This window comes from Dunckerocampus dactyliophorus, chromosome 16 (assembly GCF_027744805.1).
Source record: "Dunckerocampus dactyliophorus isolate RoL2022-P2 chromosome 16, RoL_Ddac_1.1, whole genome shotgun sequence".
In the NCBI taxonomy this organism is placed as follows: Eukaryota; Metazoa; Chordata; class Actinopteri; order Syngnathiformes; family Syngnathidae; genus Dunckerocampus; species Dunckerocampus dactyliophorus.
In genome coordinates, this window is record NC_072834.1 from 21,125,649 (window position 1) to 21,149,188 (window position 23,540).

A 23,540-nucleotide genomic window follows, 5' to 3' on the forward strand; every position below is an offset into this window, starting at 1 on the left:
GCACCCAGCAAAATCTTATTTCTATTTTTAACATGTGTAGTTGGAATAGGTTTTGATGTATTTCTAATAATAAATCCTCTCGACTTGATTCCATATTTTTAATACTATATAATGCTGCCAGAGAGTCCACACAACATATCACTCTATCTGGTTTTATTTCCTCTATCCATTGCAAACCTATAATAATTACCATCATTTCTGCTGTATAAACCGAGAACTGGTCTGGTAATCTTTTAATGATGCTATAATTCATTTTTGGTACATAGATTCCAATCCCCACCTTCCCTTCTTCGCTTTTTGATCCATCTGTATAAATATCTAAGTAACAATAAAATTTGTTTTTAATATATTGACTTGCCTTATGTCCTTTTTCACTATCTTTCCATTTATTTTTAACTCTGTTATATGGCGACGTCACTTCCTTCATTCGCAAATTTTTACGACAGCGCTTCTGCGACGTCACGCGTTGTGGTATTTTTTTATGAACATAAATGGTCAATAACCATGCTTAATATATGTGCTATATTGGTGAGGGGGATTTTATTAATGACTCTTATTAAAAGACTTAGCTAGCATGCGGGTGTTTCTATAGTCGTTATTCACCCACTGAACTCTATAACTGGAGTGGCCCCGATCGCTTGCTGCGCATTGGAGGCCTGAAGCCACCGGAAGTATAGAAGTCGCCATGTTTTTTTTAGCCAAAACAAGAAAGCCGAACAACTAAGAGGAGTTCGAGATGCCGTCTTATGCTGCTATTAATTGCACAAATCGTAATACTCGTGAAAATCGCGACGAGGGACTTACACTTCACAGGTAGGTAAATGCTTATAAATAATAAAAATAGTTTAAAAATAGATACTTTAAATCTGTAAGCATCTTTTCATCTAAGAAGTTGTAAATTACCCCTTATTCTCCTTTAGATTTCCACACTGCAATGCTCAACTTCTAAAGCAATGGCTAGTAAATATGCGGAGAGACAGGTGGATTCCTGCTGCCAGATCGCAACTCTTTTGTAGTCATTTCACTGAGGAGAACTTCGACAGGACCGGCCAGACTGTTAGATTACGACAAAATGCAGTTTCAACAATATTTGACTTTCCTGATCATCTTCTAAAGGTATGCGTTGCATTTAACTTTGATACTACGTAGATCCTTATCATAACAAATACCTTGTGAACACTGAAATTGAGTTGTTATGCATTGTAATTTCACACCATAGAGGTAGGAAAAAAAAAAATTAAACTGGAGGGAAATTTTGAGATTTGGGTCTAGTAAATTTACTCTGTTTCAATTGAATTTTTGTTAATTCGTGTTAATTTTTATACCGAAACATAATAAATGTAGTGAATGAAGATACACGTATGTGTATGCGTGTGTGCTTTTTTAGGTGAAGCAAGATGGCCGACCAATGGCTTCATGCGGTCAGCAGGGACGCCCCTTCCAGTAGTATAGAGGTCAGTGTTCAAATTCTCCACTGCACGGGGCGCATGCGCAGATGTGCCGTAAACGTCATATCTGGTTGTTGCCCTGGAGGGCCGAGACGCTGCAGGTTTTCTCTCCAACCAGTTTCTTCAGCAGGTGATTTAATTGATGAGCTCCTTCCCTCAAACTGAAGGTGTTGATCATTAAAATCACCTGCTTTAGTGACTGGCTGGAAAGAAAACCTGCAGTGTCTCGGCCCTCCATGGCACGAGTTTGACACCCCTGATCTAGAAGATTCAGCCAGAGATTTTTTTCTAAACTACCATCCATCCATTATTGCTAGCAAATGCTTTTGTCTGTATTTTTCAGTGGTGAAAACAGCAAGGCTAGACAGGCCTTGATAAGGCCGCACGGTGGCCGATTGGTTAGCATGTTGGAGATCGGGAAGACCTGGGGTCGAATCTTCGTTGGGCATCTCTGCATGGAGTTTGCATGTTCTCCCGTGCGTGCGTGAGTTTTCTCCGGGTACTCCGGTTTCTTCCCACATTCCAAAAACATGCATGTTAGGTTAGTTGGAGACTCTAAATTGTCCATAGGTATGAATGTGAGTGTGAATGGTTGTTTGTCTGTTTGTGCCCTGCCATTGGCTAGCGACCAGTCCACGGTGTACCCCGCCTCTCGCCCGAAGTCAGCTGGGATAGGCTCCAGCATTCTGTGACCCTAATGAGGTTAAGCGGCATAGAAAATGCATGGATGGATGTAAACAAAGCACCCCTTAACAAAAGTCCTCGCCCTGGCCCATCTGAAAGACTTTTTGGAATGAGATAAAGGATCTGCTGTTGTGTGTCTTCAAAGAAGCTTTAAATAGGGGGCAATAGAGGTACATTATAGTGATCTAATGTATCTTATTTATTATGTATTGTGTAAAACTAAGACAGGAACAATATCAAATGAAAAGCACTAAATGAACACAGAGCCACCATCCACCAGTACCAGCCTGGACTTTGTTTTTCAAAGAGGTACATTATACAAATATACACACTAGCGCTCAATAAGGTCATCAAATCTTACCTTGATGCATTCCCACATAGTATCAGCATTTGGGAGCAAATATGAGGTGAAAGAAAAAGGGTAAAAATACAGTATAGTAGTCTATCCGTGCAGCGTGGGACAAAGTTAGATGGTGCGTTCAAGGACGGCTCGCTGCTCGCAACACACAACATAGAAACATGCAAAAACTGTGGGATTTCTAACTGTATTAAAAAAAAGGCCCATATTTCCAAAATGAATATGCAATTAAATGTAGTTATTGTTTTCATCATTGCACCTGAAAACTTCCCGCTCGGTGGTCGGGGACCTTTATTCTAAGTTAGCCATGAAGTTGTCCCTTTTCCATAAACAGTGGCAGTGACAGTGGCCTTACAAACTTAACTTCTCTCCTCACAAATGGATTGCCTGGAATCATCAATACATCTCACACAGAATCAAGTCCGTGATCCACACACAGTGTCATTTTTTGATAGAAATGGAACATCATATGACCATAATATTTTTGTTCAAAAAAATTCATCCTGAAAGAATGAAGGGAATCCCAGCCCTGCTTCTGCAACTATTTAAGTCGTCTCTCCAGAGTGAACTGGTGGAGGGAGTTTCTCCAAGTGTACTGATTGGTGGAAGGAGCCTCTTGGATGGTAAATGTGATAATGAAGTCATAAGGAATACACTCAGTTTGGAATTTGTCCACCTAAAGCTGACTCTTGCACTCTGTAACTGCCATAAACGGATGACGTAATGACAGCTACGCGATCCATACCGGAAACGCCGTCTGTTCTGCCACTACCAAAAACACGTTATTAACTCATTCAACACCAAAGACGTATTCATACATTTTTAGAATCCCGACCGCCCGATCCCAACAACGTATTGTTGATATTGTTGTCATCATTATTATTGTTGTAATAGTTTTTGTTTGGTTTTTCATGGTGTGTTTGTTTGTCGATTGTTTTGTGTGGGTTTTTGTCTGTTTGGGTGTTGTGGAGCTGGACCGGGGCTGAGTTATTAAATATCCATCCATCCATCCATTTTCTATACCGCTTCTTCTCTTTAGGGTCGCGGGGGCATGCTGGAGCCCATCCCAGCTGACTTCGGGCGACAGACGGGGTACACCCTGGACTGGTCGCCAGCCAATGGCAGGGCACATATAGACAAACAACCATTCTCACTCACATTCATACCTATGGACAATTTAGAGTCGCCAATGAACCTAACATGCATGTTTTTGGAATGTGGGAGGAAACCGGAGTACCCGGAGATAACCCACGCACACACGGGGAGAACATGCAAACTCCACACAGAAATGCCCAGGGGAGAATCAGAATCGAACCCAGGTCTTCCCGATCTCCAGACTGTGACTGTGTGGCCAACATGCTAACCACTAGACCACCGTGCGGCTGTTTATTAAATATATACAATACAAAATACACTGTTCCCTCGCTACATCGCGGCCTGTAGGAGCATGTTAGGAACCCACAGTAGGCAATAGCCGGCTAAATATAGAGCCACAACAGTCCTTATTGGTTAAGGGAGAACCCGCCCATTGTGTTCTGCATCCTGATCTGCTGTAGACATTGTCAGTCTTCTTTGTGCCGTTGCTAGCAAACCAGCTAAATGCGTGAGCTGCTTGCTAACCGCCAATAAACAATAGAAGGAGAAGAAGCTAACTGGCTAAATTAATCTTCGGTTCAAGGAGGAGGGCGTGGAGGATGATGACGGCAGGAGCGATATGTTTTATAGCATACAAAAACGCCACAGACCAACGGTGCCAGGATGAATCACGGTCACGCGTGAGTCACTTCATTATTTATTGTGCCCAACCTAGCCGGTTGCTCATTCAAATTCAAACAAATTTGAACTTTGAGTGTTTAAACAAAAGAGAAATGTGTGAAAATGTTCATGCCTGTCTGAGAAAAATGTATAAAGTGTATGGTGAGCGGCTTTACAGCCTTAAAACATATATAATAACTGTAAACAAATAAAGTTGTCTACTTTGCAGATTTCACTTATTGCGAGCTATTTTGGGAACCTATTGTAACCTGTAAATGAGGGAACACTGTGTACAATACAGGAAGTGAACAAATGTTTTGTTTTTTGAAGTGTGTGTGGATTGGGATTAAATAAAACGTGCCTCTTTCTACTCCTTTTTGGACATGTGGAAGTGTGAATTGTACGATGTGATGTATCCAACGTAACCTGTGTGCATGTTCTAAATCAATTAAAGCAATACCATAAATACGTTTGATTTTGTGGTGTAATGCCATGGCTTCCGTTTCCGGCAGGAACTAAACCCTTCATGCGGACAGGGAAAAAAATCCGAAAGTGAGAAGAAGAAAAAAAGATTGGTTATGTCATGTTTAGGAATGGGGGTGTGTCCATTGGGAGCTGCGGTGCCGCTGCTGTCCTGTGGGGGGCGGCGTGCCCCAGTGAAAGAGGAAGTGCAGCCTCGCTGCTTGCGCTCAATTGAAAGTACGCCATAAATATGGCGCCAAAAGAGTTTTCAAGCTGAGGCTCTCAGCTGAATTTGTCCAGGTTTTAGCAGGGGAGGGGGGCTCCTGTTTGTTTCCGTCTTGTCCAAGGCGAAAGCAGGAGGGCCGCGGAGGAGCGTCCACCGCGCACGGAGGCAAGGCGGTGAAGAAGAGGAGGAGAGCTGGCTGCTGTGTTTTGGAAGAAGAAGAAGAAGAGGAACAGGAGGACATTGCGAAACTGGATTGCAATCTTTTCTCTGAGTCATCGTTTGGACTTAAAGCATCCATTTACCCCCACCCCCCTGCTCTACCTTTTGGCAGCGGGGGAGAACGTATGTATGATTTCTTGGATTTCTATCACTGATTTGCACTCCAAGCTCGATGGTTTCCTGCAAAATGCGACATGCTTTCCAGTGAGCGGCATGTTGTGCGCTGCACGCCGCTCAGCGCGCACTGAAAGGCGGCTGCAGCGGCGGCGACACCCCGGCCTCTGGCATCCGTGACCCGGAGCAGCGACTCACACTTTTTCCTCTTCGCTTTCGGATTGGCTTGGTCTTTTAGCGGAGCTGTCAGCGTGCAAGGAAGAGGGAAGGGGGGCGGGGAGGGTCCTGTCACACCACCTCACTGACTTGAAGCACCGGAAACAGAACACTGAAGCAATCAAAAGTACACATGCTTCTCTGCTGATGCTCTCCTAACCTTTGGGAATATCTCATCTTCTTCTGGCTAAGGTAAACACCCCCTCCCTTACCTTTACCTTTATTTACGTAACCCAATCCAGTATTCACATGGAGGTTAGATGGCGTGTGTGGGGTGCGTACAACACATCCACATGCTGTGCATATATTGATATATACATGTGTTATTTTTCTAACGGAAACTAATGTGCAGGCATGAGCGTGGAATGTGCAGTTGTGACTTGCGCACACGCGCATATGCGTGTACACTGCGCACGCGCTTGAAGTAGCGTAGAGGGGTGCGTTTGGGAAGTGCACCTTGGCACCCCTCAGAGGAATTGCAGGTTCCTTTGCTCTGAGAAAGAGGAGGGGCGGCAGCTCTGCTTTTAGGAAGGCTGAGCACGCAACCACACACACACACACACGCGCACACTCACACGCGCGAATTAGAGCACCCCTCTCCCTGTGCAGATGTAGCCTAGCATTGCTTGGTTGTTTACCTCCAATTTGACTGCAGCACCTTTTTACCTGCAAAAAAAAAAAAAGGGGGGGGGGGAGGGAGAACGTGCAGGAGTTACACACACACACACACACACACACACTTTTTTGTGAATGCAATACTGCGTCTAATCAGGTAACCGAAACAAGCAAGTAACCGCCGGAGTCTCTAATCGTGCCAAAATGCATTGGCAGCTGTGGCTGTAGGCAGCCTCCCGAATGTAATTTCAGCAGCCGCAAGTGACCTGCGACCAACGCCGCATGTAGCTCTGCATGCGCTTTTTAAGTGCTGCACCTCGGCTGTGGCGTTAACGCGTGTCGTGGCGCTATTCCTGCCGACTCAGCAGTTTGCTGCTATTCCAACACCGGTTGTGTTACTGCTGCGTTGCACAAAACATGCGCTAACCGCATGAGGGAACATCTCCATTGCCCGTATCGCAACTCCAAGATGGGACGCTTTGCTTCTCGTTTGGGAGTCTGCTTCCTGTTGACACTCTTGCAACCAATCAGAGAAGAGAAGAGTGCCGGTGGGCGTGTTTTTAAAAGGTGATTTTTTTTTTTTTTTCCCCATCCCCGAAGGGATGATGTTTGTTGGCTGGCACCATTTTCAGCCGAGTTTCAGCCGAGGTAATACCTCAACTTGTTTCCTTCGTTCCTCAGCATAAGCATGTGCAGGAGGTGGCTAGCTACGCATGATTTCATCCTAAGGAAGCCTTGGGGGAGGTCTCCAGGGGGTGTGCGTGTATTTTACATTGGGAGCGTGACTCTTGAATCAATTAAAGCAAGGAATCATCTGGAGGCTTGTTAAATGTCTCCCCCCCACCGCTACCCACTTCCACCCTTTTACCATCATCTCACACACACACACGCACACGCACACACTGCTCTACCATGCTCTTCAAGCGCTTACACACACGCCCTCCTCCCGCTGGGTATGAAACCAGAGATGAGTCATGGTGTGTGTGTGTGTGTGTGTGTGTGTGTGCGCAAGCTCTGGGGGGGGGCGCATAACATAACAAGACACTCTATCAAGCTCCCCCCTTCCTTGTCTGTTTTTCATATCCTCGTTAGCCCATGTTTTCATCCAGCCTCTTCATCCCATGCCATCATCATCATCATTATTCACTCGTGTACATGAGACACACACACACACACACACACACACGTGTACATACAGTGTGCACGTGTGTGTGTGGGTGGGGGCATAACATGAATGTATATACAGTGCGTATGTGCTGTACTGAGCAGCGATTGGCTGAAAAAGGGGGTAAGCACCTCCACGTGGTCCGTGACGCAGCTGGGAGGAAGAGGAGGATGAGGAAGCGCAGGGTGGGAGGGGGTGGATGATGTTATGTATGAATGGAGCATGCAAAGTGTACACTCTGTGCTTTTCCATACAACAATATCTACGCACATACTCAGTATACTTACAGTCAACATATCTATGCACATACTCAGTATACTTACAGTCAACATACAGTATCTATGCACATACTAAGTATACTTACAGTCAACATACAGTATCTATACACATACTCAGTATACTTACAGTCAACATATCTATGCACATACTCAGTATACTTACAGTCAACATACAGTATCTATGCACATACTAAGTATACTTACAGTCAACATACAGTATCTATGCACATACTCAGTATACTTACAGTCAACATACAGTATCTATGCACATACTCAGTATATTACAGTCAACATATCTATACACATACTCAGTATATTGCAGTCAACATACAGTATCTATGCACATACTCAGTATACTTACAGTCAACATACAGTATCTATGCACATACTCAGTATATTACAGTCAACATACAGTATCTATGCACATACTCAGTATATTACAGTCAACATACAGTATCTATGCACATACTCAGTATACTTACAGTCAAGACACAATATCTATGCACATACTCAGTATACTTACAGTCAACATACAATATCTATGCACATACTAAGTATACTTACAGTCAACATATCTATGCACATACTCAGTATATTACAGTCAACATATCTATATACACATACTGTATATACTGTATGTACTGTACCTCTTCACATGCGAACAATACATCAATGTCATTCAAGAAAATATGTCACAGAAGTCAGGAAAACATAAGAGATTGACATATTCTCGTGTGTTTTATAGCATTTTTAAAGTTCAATTCAGTTGAATTTTCGGCATGAGTCATCCGAAATGACCTTTTCTAGGTTTCACAGTCAACCCTTCACACCCAAAACATTCATAACATGTCATCAAAATATGACATAGAAGTATTCTCGGGTACACTGAGAAATCATCGTCGAAATTCCCGGGGGAAATGACAGACGCCACAGACCGCAGGGAGTGCGCAGGTGCAGTATTTATGGATTTAACAAAAGCCTTCGATACAATTAATCACAACATCCTAATTACAAACCTAGAAAGTTCTGGAATCAGAGGATTAGTCTTGAACTGGGTTAAACGCTTCTTAGCGGACAGGAGGCAATATGTGAAGCTAGGAGAATATATGTACATCAGTGAACTTAAATATATCGTGTGGCATACCCCAGGGCTCAATACCGGAACCAAAACTGTTGAATATATATAAACGACATCTGTAAAGTCACGAAAGACCTAAAGCTAGTATTATTTGCAGACGATACAACAGCATTCTGTTCTGGAGATAGCACGCATGAGCTAATTAAAAAACACAGATGAAATGACTTTACTAAAAAGATCCTACTATCCCTGAAGCTAAGGATACATATGCGCAAATACAAATTGAGGGCATGGACAATGACAGGATGAATGAAAATCCATTTGACGGCGTCTGGAAATACCTCGATACTGAATGAAGCTAAATTTGATCGCTCCGTACGCTTTGTTGTTTTCAATGCGCCTCAGAGCTCGTTGCCATTCGGCTCCCGCCACCAGAAGAAGAAGAAAACGCAACACCGCCGCGCAGACGTGTCCGCGGTGTACCGGTGTGAAGTTAGTTTCACATTGGACATTCGGCTCCGTAGCTACAGCGATCGTTTCCCCCCTCACTGTGCCCAGGCTGCTGTGTCATTGTGGGGGGAGCTTGCGCGCAGTGACGGAGCTAGGCGTCGGCCAGTGGTGATTCCATATCCGGCCTCCCCACTGGCCATCTATACAATCCAGGTATCAACTTATTGCCACCCCTGTATGAGTAATGGTCTCACTTTGGCCACCCCAATTAAACATTTCTGGCTCCGCCACTGCTCGCATGGTGAGTAGACACTGAGCTGGTTGCTTATACTAGGGACCGTCAATAAATTACTCTTGCGCTGAAGACGTTTTTTTTTTTTTTTTGCGGACACAAAAGAACAGCGGAGTAAGAATTAAATAGTAATGGTAAGTTTTTGGCTTCTTACTTTTTCCTTCTTCCCCACTCTGTTTTAAACCCTTTCTTAAGTTTAGAATACAGCAAATAAATTGGAGGCTAACTGGTTAGCGGGCTAGCTTGCTAATGTTTAAACCCATGGCCATTTCTGACTGTAGGGGTGCTATTTCATGCCTACAGGTCTCTAATAATGTTAATGGAACTTATTTAGGAAGTCATAAACAGGCTTTCTATGCTCTAACTACCAACATATTTCAGTTATTAATGTTGAATTCTACTTTGTGGAAATTGGCTGACCACCGCCGCGTCTGGAACCAATGAACCGCCATAAACGAGGGATAACTGTTTTTATTCTTGCTTAATTGAGTTATTGTATTTATTTTGCTTAATTGCACTATATTTTAATTTTGCTTAATTGTGCTATGTTGTATTTGCTTAATTGCACTATTTTATTTATTTTTGCTCAATTGCACTCTTTTTTTCAATTTTGCTTAATTATACTATTTTTGCTTAATTTCACTTATTTTTTTATTTTATTTTTGCTTAATTTTACTATTTTTGCTTTATTGCACTATTTTATTGTGTTAATTGCACTCTTTAGGGTTAGGGGGTTAGGGGTTAGGAGGGTTAGGGTTACTTTTTTTATTCTTGCTTAATTTAGTTATTTTTGCTTAATTGCACTATATTGAAATTGTGCTTAATCTTGCTTTTTTTTTTTTTGCTTAATTGCGCTAATGTATTTATTTTTGCTGAATTGCACTCTTTTTTTATTTTGCTTAATTGCACTAATTTTTTTTATTTTGCTTGATTGTACTATTTTTGCTCAACTGTACTGTTTTTATTTTTGCTTAATTGTACTTTAATTAATTTATTTATTTTATTTTTGGGCAATTTTACTATTTTTGCTTAATTGCGCTATTTTATTTTGTTAATTGCACTCTTTAAAATTGTGCTTAATTGCACTTTTTTTATTTTTTATTTTGCTGAATTGTACTATTTATATTTTGCTAAATTGCACCATGCCATTATATACTACAGTAAATAAATAATTATTGATTCATTATCATTTAGTGACCAATAAGGTTCCAAGCTTGCACAGCAAGTGTTTTTATTGGAATGACAAACTCCTCGGATCCTTTGATCTTTGGATTCTGTTCGCTTCAGCAGGCTGGGGAACGTCACTCCATCCGCTTTACACCCGTTTTGTTTTCTCACTAGCATAAACGCTCCAATTAACGCCTCCAGTCAATTCACTGCAGAATCTCGGGTCGTCGCCGGGTGCGTGGTGTCCCGAGGGCTCCAATGAAGGAAACACTGACGTTAACAGCTGCGGCTTTAGGCAACCTCCTGATCGGCCATCTTAGCCGCACGCATGTTCTCTTTTTCTTGAAGGTGCAGAGATTCCGTTTTAGGGAGGCGGGGTCATAGCGGCTGATGGGAATGTTGGTGATGTCAACATCCCAGTGACTCATCACTGCTTTCCAGTCATCAGGACATGGATGGATATATATATACTGTGTATATATATATATATATGTATATACTGTATATATATATATATATATATATATATATATATATATATATATATATATATATATATATATATAGTATTGGTAGATGTCCTCGTGTGTGTTTATGTAAGGAACGCTTCTACTCTTGTGAGCGCTGCACACAAAAGGCTGAAAATGTGTCACAACATGCCCCCCTACCGTGTTACCTGTGCTGTTACTTCCAGGACAAACAGACCACATGGTGGCGCTTTTATTAAACCCCATAAGCCAGACTGACTTGAGATTTCTCACACAGCTCCACAAAACACCCGCTGTAACTTTTGAAGGTGTTTTGTCCCCTCAGCACGAAATTTGGTGCAAACCTCGAGGGGGCTGACAAGCACGTGTGTGTCACGTTTGAACAAGATTGGTTGAAAAATGTGGGCGAAAAGGGGGCGGGACTTGGCCACTAATTGTTCATAGGTCATTGATGATTTGTGTAATGATAACACTGTGAGGATATGTAGATTACATGCATGCTCAAATTTAAAGAAAAACAATAAAAAAAACAATAAATGACTGTTTAAAGTGTAAACCCCCCCCCCAAAAAAACAACCAAAAATGACCTAAAAGTGTAAATTAAAAACAACATAATAAATAATAATTACATTAAACATGAATAAAATTGTAACAAATAATTAAAAAAATAAATGCAAATAATAATGATATAAAAAAAAATTGTAAACAGTAAAAATACATAAAAATAAAAATGACTAAGTGTAAAATAATAAAAATGCCTTAAATTAAAGAGGACTTAAAGCAGGGGTCACCAACGTTTTTTCTTGCGAGAGCTACTTTTAGAAGATGAAAATGGCCATTTTTGTAGAAATGATTTTCATACCTTATTTCAACCCAAACAAATCAAATATGCTTGTTTTACCAAAACATTCACAACTCACATTTTATGTTTCAGAAGACGTTTCTTTCTAGTGTTGTGAAAAGCAGGCCTGCGGGCGCCTTATGTGGTTGTGGGGGCCTCTGGTGCCCGCGGGCACTGTGTTGGTGACCCCTGACTTAAAGTGTAAAATAAATAAAAATGATGAAGGTAAAAATTGTAAAGAACATAAATACTTGTATAAAACTGTAAAAAAAAAAAAAAAAAACAACAAAAAAATGAAATAAAAAAAATAAAGTTGACTTAAAAGTGTAAGAAAACAAAAATGAGCAAATAAAAATTAAAAAAAAAATAAAATAAATACAAATAAATGTCTTAAATGACATAGCGCTTTGAGATTTGATGCATTTTCAACACAACCCACAGGGGGCGCCACTATATATATATATATATATATATATATATATTTATATTTTTATACGAGCTTCCACTCTTCCCAAAAAGAATTTCTACAAGATTTTGGAAGCCACTGATGTTGGATGATTGATGTCCCAATACTATTGATGTTGAGAGTGAGGAAGATGAAGAGGGGAAGTGAGGAGCGTCTGTACTTGGGATGTAGACTTTTCTCACACGCACACACACACACACACACACACACACACACACCAGAGCTGTGCCTTGGAGGGATGGTTTGTTATGAAGCAATTTATATGCAAAGATTGTCTATAAAACTGACTGACCTCTGCCTCCTCAAGGAGTGGCTGTGCGTGTGTGTGTGTGTGTGTGTGTGTGTGCGTGTGTGTGTGTGTGTGTGAGACTCACAAGCAAACAGCCTGTGGTTTGTGTGTGTTAGTGTACCAGCAACTTTTCACCAACGAATTGTGCACAAAAAGACAAGAGCAGATATGTGTGTGTCTAGTTGTTATCACTGACGGATGTGTGAGCATCCCTTGACAAGCATACTTGAGGTTTATCTCAGGTAGCTGCAGTACAGTGTGTCCACAGTGGGGGAGCAACATGGCTGCCGTTGCTGTGTTTTCACGTTGATGCTGCATAAAAACTCATGAATGAGTCCATGTGAAGGACAGTCGCATATTGACTGTGAGAAGCGTGTCCACAGAGACAGACTATCATGCACAGTGATTCCTCGTTTATGGCTCTTAATTGGTTCCAGACCTGACCCTGATAAGTGAATTTCCGCAAAGTAGGACTCCTTCTTTATAAATCATTAGAGCAAGAAAACCTGTTTACCACCTTCTAAATATACACTCTCACATTATAAGAGCCATCTAGACATGAAATAACACCCCTATAGTCACCTTTACACTTCTATTACCCAATATAGTAGACATAATAAGACATACAAAACCTGTTTGCAACCTTCTAAATACACTTTTTAACATTATTAGAGCCCTCTAGACATGAAATAACACCCCTATAGTCACCTTTACACTTCTATTACCCAATATAGTAGACATAATAAGATATACAAAACCTGTTTGCAACCTTCTAAATACGCTTTTTAACATTATTAGAGCCCTCTAGACATGAAATAACACCCCTATAGTCACCTTTTAAACTTCTATTACCCAATATAGTAGACATAAGACATACAAAACCTGTTTGCAACCTTCTAAATACACTTTTTAACATTATTAGAGCCCTCTAGACATGAAATAACACCCCTCTAGTCACCTTTACACTTTTATTACCCGATATAGTTGACATAATAAGAGAAAGTAAGACAAATAAGACATACTGTACTGTAGAAAACCTTTTTAGCACCTTTTTTAAACATTAGAGCCCTCGATGTGAAATAACAGTAGACTGTAGACATAATAAGAGAAAATAAGACATAGAAAACCTGTTTACCACCTTCTAAAAATACACTCTAACATTGTAAGAGCCCTCTTGACATGAAATAACACCCCTATAGTCACCTTTACACTTGTATTACCCAATATAGTAGACAAAATAAGACATGCAAAACCTGTTTGCAACCTTCTAAATATGTTTTTTAGCATTATTAGAGCCCTCTAGACATGAAATAACACCCCTATAGTCACCTTTACACTCCTATTACCCGATATTGTAGACATAATAAGATATATAAGACATACAAAACCTGTGTACAGCCTTCTAAATACGCTTTTTAACATTATTAGAGCCCCCTAGACATAAAATAACACCCCTTCAGTCACCTCTACACTCCTATTTCCAAATATAGTAGACATAATAAGAGAAAATAAGACCTGTAAGTAGGACTGGGCGACATATCGACATTTTAAAAGTATATTTCTTTTAAGCACGATATCAAAAACAAGCAGATCGTTCATATCGATAAAGACTGGATTTTCATATTTCAAGATGGCGCCGCCCTAAGGCCAGCTACTTACAGCAGCTCTGTATTTTCTGTGGCTTTTTTAGTGTTTAATAATGTTTATTCGTACTTTCTTATTGTTTTTTGTGCCATACGGACCCGTTAAGCGACTGTGCAGCTGTGGATGTTCATCTTGTTGCGTTGGTAGCTTGCCTCTTGCTTGTTGCGGGAGACGCATTCATTCACGGCTCCATTGTTTACACTCGGGAGCAGCTGTTAGCTTTGAGCCACACACCCCTTCGCTACGCCGAGAGACGGAGATCCCCGCGGAAATACGGAGGAGGACAGCGGAGTAGACAGGATAAACCATGTTTACCGTCTGTCTTCATGCGGAATGTGAGATCTCTCCCCAACAACACGGAACTGCGCTAACCCGGCTGCAGAGGGACTCCCGCGAGTGCAGCCTGATTAAGATTGAAGATTATATTTTATTTGTTCTATATTTATTTCAAAAAAGAGAATGCACTATTTTATTTCCGCGACTATTTTTCTATACGATTTTTGACATTTTAATAAAACAACTTTGCACGTATGTTCGGATTTGACTCTGTCTAAACTCACTTTGGGGAAAAAAGTATCGGGATATATATCGTATATCGATATTCAACCTAAATATATCGAGATATGACTTTTAGTCCATATTTATTTATTTATTTATTTAATATTTTAGTTTATTTTTTATTGTGAGATCATTCAAAGCTGCAATAAAAGCCTGTTGTTCTGGCCATCAAGTCTGGTGCAAACATTACAGTAACATTACTGACACCTAGTGACCAGTGTACAATACTACATATCATCACCGCACCTTGGAATGCCTTATACAGTATTTCTATCTTACTTAATGGAGCCATTTTTATGCTACAACATGCTTCATTTAGGTACGCTTAATTTTTATCAAATCTGCTTCACTTTGCATACTTTTTGACTAATCACCTGTAAAAATGATGAATATGTATCATAAAAACACATACAAATAAAGTAAAAACAATCAAAATGGCTTTAGTAATACAATTTTTTAAAAAAAGGACTTAAAAGGAAGTGTAAAAAATAAAAATACAATAGGACTTAAATAAAAGTGTAAAAAAAAAAACAAACTAAATGACCTAAAAGTGTAAATAAATGAATAAATAAATTTGTAAAAATATATATAAATTGTAAAAAAAAAAAAAAAAAAAAGCAAATAAAAATTAATTAAATAAAAGTGTGACCAATAAAAATACATAAAAATAAAAATGGCCAAGTGCAAAAATAATAAAAATGACAAATTAAAAAAAGACAAGGCAGAAAGTGTGTAAAAAAAGAAGAAAAATAAAAACAAAAGAATACAAATAAACTAAGTTGCTTAAGTAAACGTGTAAAAAATAATCAAAATACAACTAAAACGTAAAAAAAAGAAAATAAGAAAGTACAAATAATGTCTTAAATGACACAACACTTAGAGATTTCCTTAAAATGTAGAGTGCACAGCAAATAAAATGTATTATTATTAAGTGTAAAAACAATAAATCTAAATGACTTGATGACTAAATTGTGTGTGTGCGCGCGTGTGCGTGTGCGTGCGCGTGCGTGTGTGTGGTGACTGAATGAGTATTGGGACGTGTGTCCCAGGTTGAGATCATTTGATGTATTTTTATTAAACCATGACCGAGTGAAGCCGCCAAATTGGAAGCGTGGGGGTGGGGGAGGGGCGGCATCTTCCTGGCTGGGACTGTAGGGGGCGCTGCGGGTCTGGTGGTGTACATGCCCGCCCCCCCTCAAAGATAACAAACGTCTGTTTTTTTTGTCTTCTCCTCCTCCTCATTTCCTGTGCAGATGGAGAGTGAGAGGAAGAGGAGGAAGTACTCCACCAGCAGCAACGACTCCGACACCACAGACAGTAGGTTCCTTTGCGGTGCAACTTCAACCACCTCACAAGCCCCGCCCACTCTACAATAGCCCCGCCCAACTCTCCTTTTTATTTGGTTTCTTTCCTTTTTTCTTTTTACCTAAATTGTGGAGCAAAATAGCATGTCAGTCTATCAAAAATCATAGTTATCATTAAGAAATAATGTAAAAGAAAGCATTATTCATTATTAATAATAATGAAATGAATTTTAGAACGTTGTGGAGTGATCTTTTAGCAACGTGCCCAACCATTGGAATTGAAAATGAAAGCAGTACTTTGGTGTTAGTTGCGTGTTGTCCTGGAAAATGAAAGCATTTAAAAGGTACGGTGCATGTTGACCAACATTTCAGTGTAAAAGTTTACATCTGGCGCCTTTCCTGTTCGATGCCGGGTAAAATTCAGGCTGGTGTCGGCACTCATTTGTGCAAATTCACCTGATGTGTCTGGTGAACTTGGAAAAATTTCATATGATAGCATCACGAACATCCATCCATCCATTTTCTATACCGCTTCATCCTCATTAGGGTCGCGGGGGCATGCTGGAGCCTATCCCAGCTGACTTCGGGCGAGCATCACGAACATAAGACATTTAATTCTTGTATTAATTCATCCATCCAACCACTTTTTACGCCGCTTATCCTCACTAGGGTTGCGGGTATGCTGGAGCCTATCCCAGCTGACTTCGGGCGAGATGCGGGGTACACCCTGGACTGGTCGCCAGCCAATCGTAGGGCACATATAGACAAACAACCATTCACGCTCACATTCATACCTATGGACCAACATACTAACCACTAGGCCACCGTGCGGCCCATGTATTCATTCAATAAATGATTAATTCCAATCAAATAAACTATCAATTACAGAAAATGAATAATTCCATAATGAATTGAAGAAATGTGTTTATTTATTTTAAAAGTATTGACATAGCTGGGTGATCGACAACATAGCCAAGCTAATGTACAACAAGAGAAAAACGGAGGACAAAATCATATCAAATCTGTGAAAATGATATTTTAACCAATAAAAAAATCAAATAAATGCAATAATAAAACCGTTAAAATAAATGAATCATGAACTCATTCAATACCAAAGACGTATCTGTACGTTTTTATAAACGCGAACGCCTGATCCCAAAGACGTATTTCCACATCTTTTACGTTTTGTTGAGCGAGATGGAAAAAGAGGTGATGCAACTGCACACTAATAGGTGTCAATTTTAGAGCAGTTTTAAGTCGGGATGCTCCGATCAGGGTTTTTTTTGCTGCCCATACGAGTGAGTGAAATCGGACGATACCGCTACCCGATCACGTGGATTACCGGTAAGGATAAATTTTGAAATAAAAAACAAAACCACTTTATTTTCATAGCTTATTTCAACCCAAACAAAGCAAATGTGTTTGTTTTACCATAAAAATGTGCTGGTATCCACAACTCGCATTTCGTATTTCAGAATGCATTTCCTTCTGGTGTTCTCACATTATTAACTGACTTAAACCGCCTCAGAGGGTCGTGGGGGCTCCCTGGTGCCACGTTGGTGACCCCTGCGCTGTATTACAGTATATGAAAGGGGAACCATAACATTTCGACAAAAACATATTTGACTGACTTTTTCAAAGTCACTGGTGAAACGTAGCGGATCAGGCGCCTTCTTTAAGGAGAGTTTGGATGCAGAGCAGCTTGATGGCGCTCCAGCAGGACCCCAGGCAGTCGGCAAACCCGGTTCCACTATCGCCCACGACGGCCAGCTGGCCATCCAATCCGACGAATCCAACCACTGTTCGGGCTATCACGGGCGCGTGTCCTGCATTTTGGATAATTAGCCGCCGCCCGACTGACGATCACATTACGAGCCGTGAAAACTCACCACACCCTGCCAAGTGCACGCCCCCCAAATGCCGCACCGAACTAAAAAGTTTTAAGGCGTGTTTTGCAGGTTGCAAAACTTATATCGCCCTCACGGTAAAAATGAGCTGGACAAGAGCCAGACAATATGCAAGTGGCTTAAGAGCCCGAGATGGCAGAATGGCTACAGGTGCGCCTCGTGGCTCCGCCCACTCAGGGAGTGAAGGAATCTAAAAGGAAGCACAGAGGTCAAAAGGTGACAGTTTATTCATTTTCTACATGCGGCTGGTTCTGTGCAGTGAGGAAATATGTTGGTAGATGTAACCTTCCAATTATTACAAGATAACGGAAGAACGAATTTGTTTCATGTTTTCATGGCAAGCTATTACTCACAAAAAAAGATGCATGGACGATCGTTTTATCATCGCATCGCAGGCCTCTGAATCGTAATCTTGAGAGATTCCCACCTCTGCTATGCAACTAGGAACTTAAGATGACAGATAACTAACAGATTTCAAAAGCACGAATACAAGTGGCCGAAATGACATACTCACATCCATCCATCCATCCATTTTCTATACCGCTTCTTCCTCATTGGGGTCGCGGACATACTCACATTTTGTAAAAACAAAAAAAACAAAAAACAAAAAACAAAAAAAAAATAGATGTGCTTTAGCATCCATCTGTGGCCTGGCGAGCCTTTTAATCATCACACGGCCATGACGCTAACCCAACTGTGCGTGCGCTAGCAACCATTTAGCATTTCATTTATCTATCATATCATACTTTTCACACACACACTGTATCCGTTATAGAGCATCTGTTTATATTTCAAGGGAGAAAGATTCACACACACACACACACACACACACCCACACACACACACACACACACACACACACCCACACCCCCACACCCACACACCCACACAGGAGGATTGATTAGAAATGGATTGTGTGAGTGTGAAAGGAGGAGACAGTGACTTTAATGGAAGCGGAGTGTGGGTGATCATTAGCAGCCTGTGTATGTGTGTGTGTGTGTGTGTGTGTTGCCTCCCACTCAACATATTTTCCTTGCCACCACGGCGCTACTGCTAGCATGCTAGTTTTGCTTGTGAAGTGACAGATTGTGTGTGTGTGTGTGTGTGTGTGTGTGTGTGTGTGTGCTAACATGTCTGCTTTCGTCTTTCACATCTCGCATGAAAACCAGCTGGCATATTTACACCCTTTAACATATTTACACCTTTTTAATGTTTTAACATATTGACATGGTTAACGTTTCCATAGCTGTCTCAGGCAATGCCTGTTACGACGGCATATTAAAATAATCGGAGATTTCGAGAATAAACGCGTGTATTTCCGAGAATAACGTCATACATTTACATGAATAAGGTTTTTAGTTTTTTCTCGTAAAGTTTCAACTTTATTGTCATCAATGTGTAAAAACTGTGTTACAGGCATTGCCTGAGACGGCTATGCCCATTGGTCTTGGGCATGTGGGGGTGGCAGGCCACTGATCTGTACTAATAAATCTGGATAGGCCATTGGTCAATGACTTGTGAAGCCACGCGGCCGCCATATTGCCACTCACAAGAAACACCTCTCGGACAATGACTTATGTGAGAACTTGTGAGTTGTTAAGTGTGTTGTTAGTTTGTTAGCCACTCACACTAAATGCAAGGTTAGTCTTCACACTAACCTCGCACAACAGGTGTGCTTGAGCTTAGTCATAAGGACTCGGGTATGATCATTTTTAAAAAATTCTGTCGATATCATACCATACCTGAGTCATAACAGCTTTACATGGGGGGCCGTGGGGGGTATGTAAACAAACAACCGCGACTAGACTACTAAATCATTTGCGGTTGCTTGCAAATATAAAAAATAAGTTTTTTTTTTTTTTTGTTTACCCGAATTTCAAGATTCAAGATTCAAGAGTTTTATTGTCATGTGCATGGTAAAACAGCAGTTATACCATGCAATGAAAATCTTATTCTGTTCATACTCCCAAGAAAAGAAAGGAAACACGAGAAAGAATAAGAACATAGAAACATAAACACATAAACATATATACCAATAAATTAAGCAACAACAACAGAAGAGACATTAATACAAGCAAATAATACAAATAAATAAATAAATAAATAAATAAATAAAGTGCTATGAGTGTGTGCGTGTGTTGCGTGCGGCGTGTGCGAGTGCTTCGTTGAGAAGCCTGATGGCCTGTGGGTAAAAGCTGTTTGCCAGCCTTGTGGTCCTGGACTTCAAACTCCTGTAGCGTCTGCCTGATGGTAGGAGTGTGAATAATGAGTGTTGTGGATGTGTGCTGTCCTTGATGAGGTTGTGTGTTCTTCGTAGGACTCTAGATTTATAAATGTCTTGCAGTGAGGGGAGGGCTGCCCCAACAATGTTCTGTGAGGTCTTGATCACCCGCTGGAGTGCCTTCCTATCACGTGTTGTACAGTTACCGTACCAAACAGTGATGGAGGCGGTAAGGACACTTTCGATAGTGCATCTGTAGAAGCAACTCAGGATTGTGGTGGACATGCCAAATTTCCTCAGTCTTCTCAGGAAGTACAGTCTCCTTTGGGACTTCTTCAGAATTTGTTGGGTGTTGTGAGACCAGGTGAGGTCCTCGCTGATGTGTGTGCCAAGGAACTTGAAGGTTTTCACCCTCTCCACCTCAGTCTCATCAATAAACAGGGGTCTATGCGGCTCCTTTTCCCTTGTTCTTGGGTCAATGATCATCTCTTTAGTCTTATCTGTATTGAGAAGGAGATTGTTATCACGACACCAAGCTATGAGGTCCGCCACCTCTCTTCTGTATGATGTTTCAACACCACCAGTGATCAGTCCGATGACTGTAGTGTCATCCGCAAATTTAATGATGCTGGTGTTGTTCTGGGAGGCCACGCAATCGTAGGTGAAGAGCTTGTAGAGGAGTGGACTCAGCACACACCCCTGTGGGGTCCCAGTGCTCACAATTCTTGAGCTGGATGTGCAGTTGTGGACTCTGACTGACTGGGGTCTGCCTGTGAGAAAGTTAAACACCCAGTTACAGAGGGAGGGAGACAGGCCAAGTGTGAGGAGCTTATTTGTGAGTTTGTGGGGGCAGACTGTATTAAAAGCAGAGCTATAGTCTATAAATAGCATTCTGACGTATGTGTCCTGGCCCTGTAGGTGAGAAAGGGCTGTGTGGATGGCAGTGTTGACTGCATCATCCGTGGACCGGTTCTGGCGATATGCAAACTGTAGAGGGTCCACAGTTGCCGCCGGGATGCTCTTTTTGATGTGGGTCATGACTATTCTTTCAAAGCACTTCATAACAATAGGAGTGAGTGCTATAGGGCGATAGTCATTCAAGCAGGTCACGTTGCTCTTCTTGGGTACGGGCACTATGGTGGTGGACTTAAAGCAGGTCGGTACAGATGCTTGTGCAAGCGACAGGTTAAATATGTCAGCAAGCACATCAGCTAGCTCTGATGAGCAAACCCGAAGTGCACGTCCTGAGATGTTGTCTGGCCCTGCTGCTTTTCGTGGGTTTGTTTTGTTTAGAACCCTGCGCACATCAGCTGATGTCACCATGAGAGGTGAGTCCTGTGTGCTCCCCAGGTTCAGCCACCCTCTCTGCTCATCAGGAGTTTGGGTGTCAAAGCGGGCATAGAACTCGTTCAGCTCATCTGGAAGTGTGGTATGGCTGGACGTGGCTACGCTACTCTGCTGTCGATAGTCTGTTATGTGCTGGAGCCCCGCCCACATGCGCCGAGGGTCTGAGGTGGAATAGTAGCCCTCCAGCTTCTGTCTGTACTGTCTTTTGGCCTCCCGTATGGACCTCCTCAGGTCATATCTGGCCTTTTTGTAGTCATCAGCGGTGCCCATGACAAATGCAGTCGAACGAGCACGTAGCTTAGCCCTTACATCACAGTTCATCCACTGTTTTTGGTTAGGGTATTTTCTGTAATACTTGGTGGTGCTAACAGTCTCTATACATGTGCTAATGTAGCCAGTAACAGCAGAAGCATATTCATCCAAATCAACAGTACAATCTTCCCTCCCCGCTGCAGTTTTAAACACATCCCAGTTTGTGCAGCCAAAGCAGTCCTGAAGTACTTGATCAGTTTCTTCATTCCACACTTTAACTGCTGTACGTACAGGGGGAGCTTTTTTAAGAAGTTGTCTGTATGTTGGATAAAGGAATATAGAGATGTGGTCAGCCTTACCAAAGTGGGGTCTTGGAACAGCCTTCAAAGCACCTTTCATGTTGCAGTAGACTTGGTCCAGGATGTTATTTTCCCTTGTGGGAAAGCTCACATGCTGGTAATATTTGGGGAGGACAGTCCTGAGGTTACAGTGGTTGAAATCGCCAGATATAATAAATACAGCGTCTGGGTGTTTGGTCTCGTGTTTATCAATGATGTCATGCAGGAGGCCTAGTGCATTAGCAGTGTTAGCTCGTGGTGGGATGTAAACAGCAGTTAAATACACAGCGCTAAACTCACGAGGCAAATAAAAAGGTCTGCATTTCACTATCAGCAGCTCAATGTCCTGCGAGCAGTGCTTTTCCATCGTCTGTACGTCTGTGCACCACCGTTTGTTTACGTAAACACAGACACCGCCACCTCTGTGTTTACCAGACGCTAAAGTCCGATCTCCCCGGTAAGCAGCAAATGATTCCAACTGGATCGCCGAGTCCGGTATATCCTCCGTCAGCCAGGTTTCTGTGAAGGTGAGGACACAGCATTCCCTGATCTCACGTTGAGCTGTAATCCTTGCTTTTAGTTCGTCCATCTTGTTTTCAAGAGAGCGGACGTTGGCTAGCAGCAGGCTTGGTAGCGGTGGCCTCGTCGCTCTAGCTTTTAGCCTAGCATGCAGGCCGGCTCGCTTGCCTCGTTTACGCCTCGGATGCTTTGCTCGCCGGGTATTCAGCTCACCAGGCCCGCAGGCTGCTGCGTTCTCTCGGCGCAGAAGAAAGGCAAAGTCTGAGAGGCTAAATGAAAGTTCGTGGTGAACCCTGCCGATGTTCAAAAGTGTCTCTCTGTTGTAATGTACTGCGTGAGTGTGTTGAATGTCCAAAATGAACAATAAAATAGCAAAAAATAGAAAAACACGGGAGAGTGTCACAGAGACGTCTGCCACGGAGGGCGCCATCTTTGATCTTATGATCTTTGATCATTTGATCATTTGATCTTTGATCATTTGAACCCCCATATGGAGACAATGTTTATACATGATTACATATTATATTACATATTATTCCTGTGGTTTTTGTTCAAATATATTTCTATATCAGAAAAGGGGTTATTTCTATTTCATAACACAAAAAAATAAATAAAAATCAGCAAAATGTTAAATGATTTTAAACTTGTCCAAAGTCACTCTGTTTTATGATTCATATTTTGTACAGATGAGAGCATAGTGAATTGTATGAAAGTAAGAATAAAAAGTAAAGGATCATGAGCATGGATTTTAGTGGAAAAAAGGGATGGGATATGCAGATAAAATGAAAATCTCTTTCTAGAGGAGTAAAACTATCATTGCTATGGGGAGTGCTGAGCCA

General features: G+C 41.5%; 1 protein-coding gene and 1 long non-coding RNA gene across 4 annotated transcripts in view; both read left to right on the plus strand.

Annotated features, from left to right (window-relative positions):
- Positions 1 to 668: 668 nt before the first annotated feature.
- LOC129169079 (uncharacterized) lies at positions 669 to 1,940 on the plus strand. The gene is made up of 4 exons (XR_008566378.1): positions 669 to 813; positions 921 to 1,116; positions 1,388 to 1,454; positions 1,792 to 1,940. It is a non-coding gene; the product is annotated as an uncharacterized LOC129169079 (long non-coding RNA).
- A 2,930-nt stretch (positions 1,941 to 4,870) lies between these two features.
- Positions 4,871 to 23,540, plus strand: part of jade2 (jade family PHD finger 2) — a 102,988-nt gene continuing 84,318 nt past the window's right edge. For 2 of the 3 annotated variants that reach the window (XM_054755090.1, XM_054755091.1), the window contains exons 1-2: positions 4,872 to 5,674; positions 16,067 to 16,130. In XM_054755090.1, coding sequence (XP_054611065.1) covers positions 16,067 to 16,130 — 64 coding nt within the window. In that variant the 5' untranslated portion in view covers positions 4,872 to 5,674. Of the gene's footprint in view, positions 5,675 to 16,066; positions 16,131 to 23,540 lie in introns of all 3 variants that reach the window. The other variant, XM_054755092.1, reaches the window with a different exon arrangement.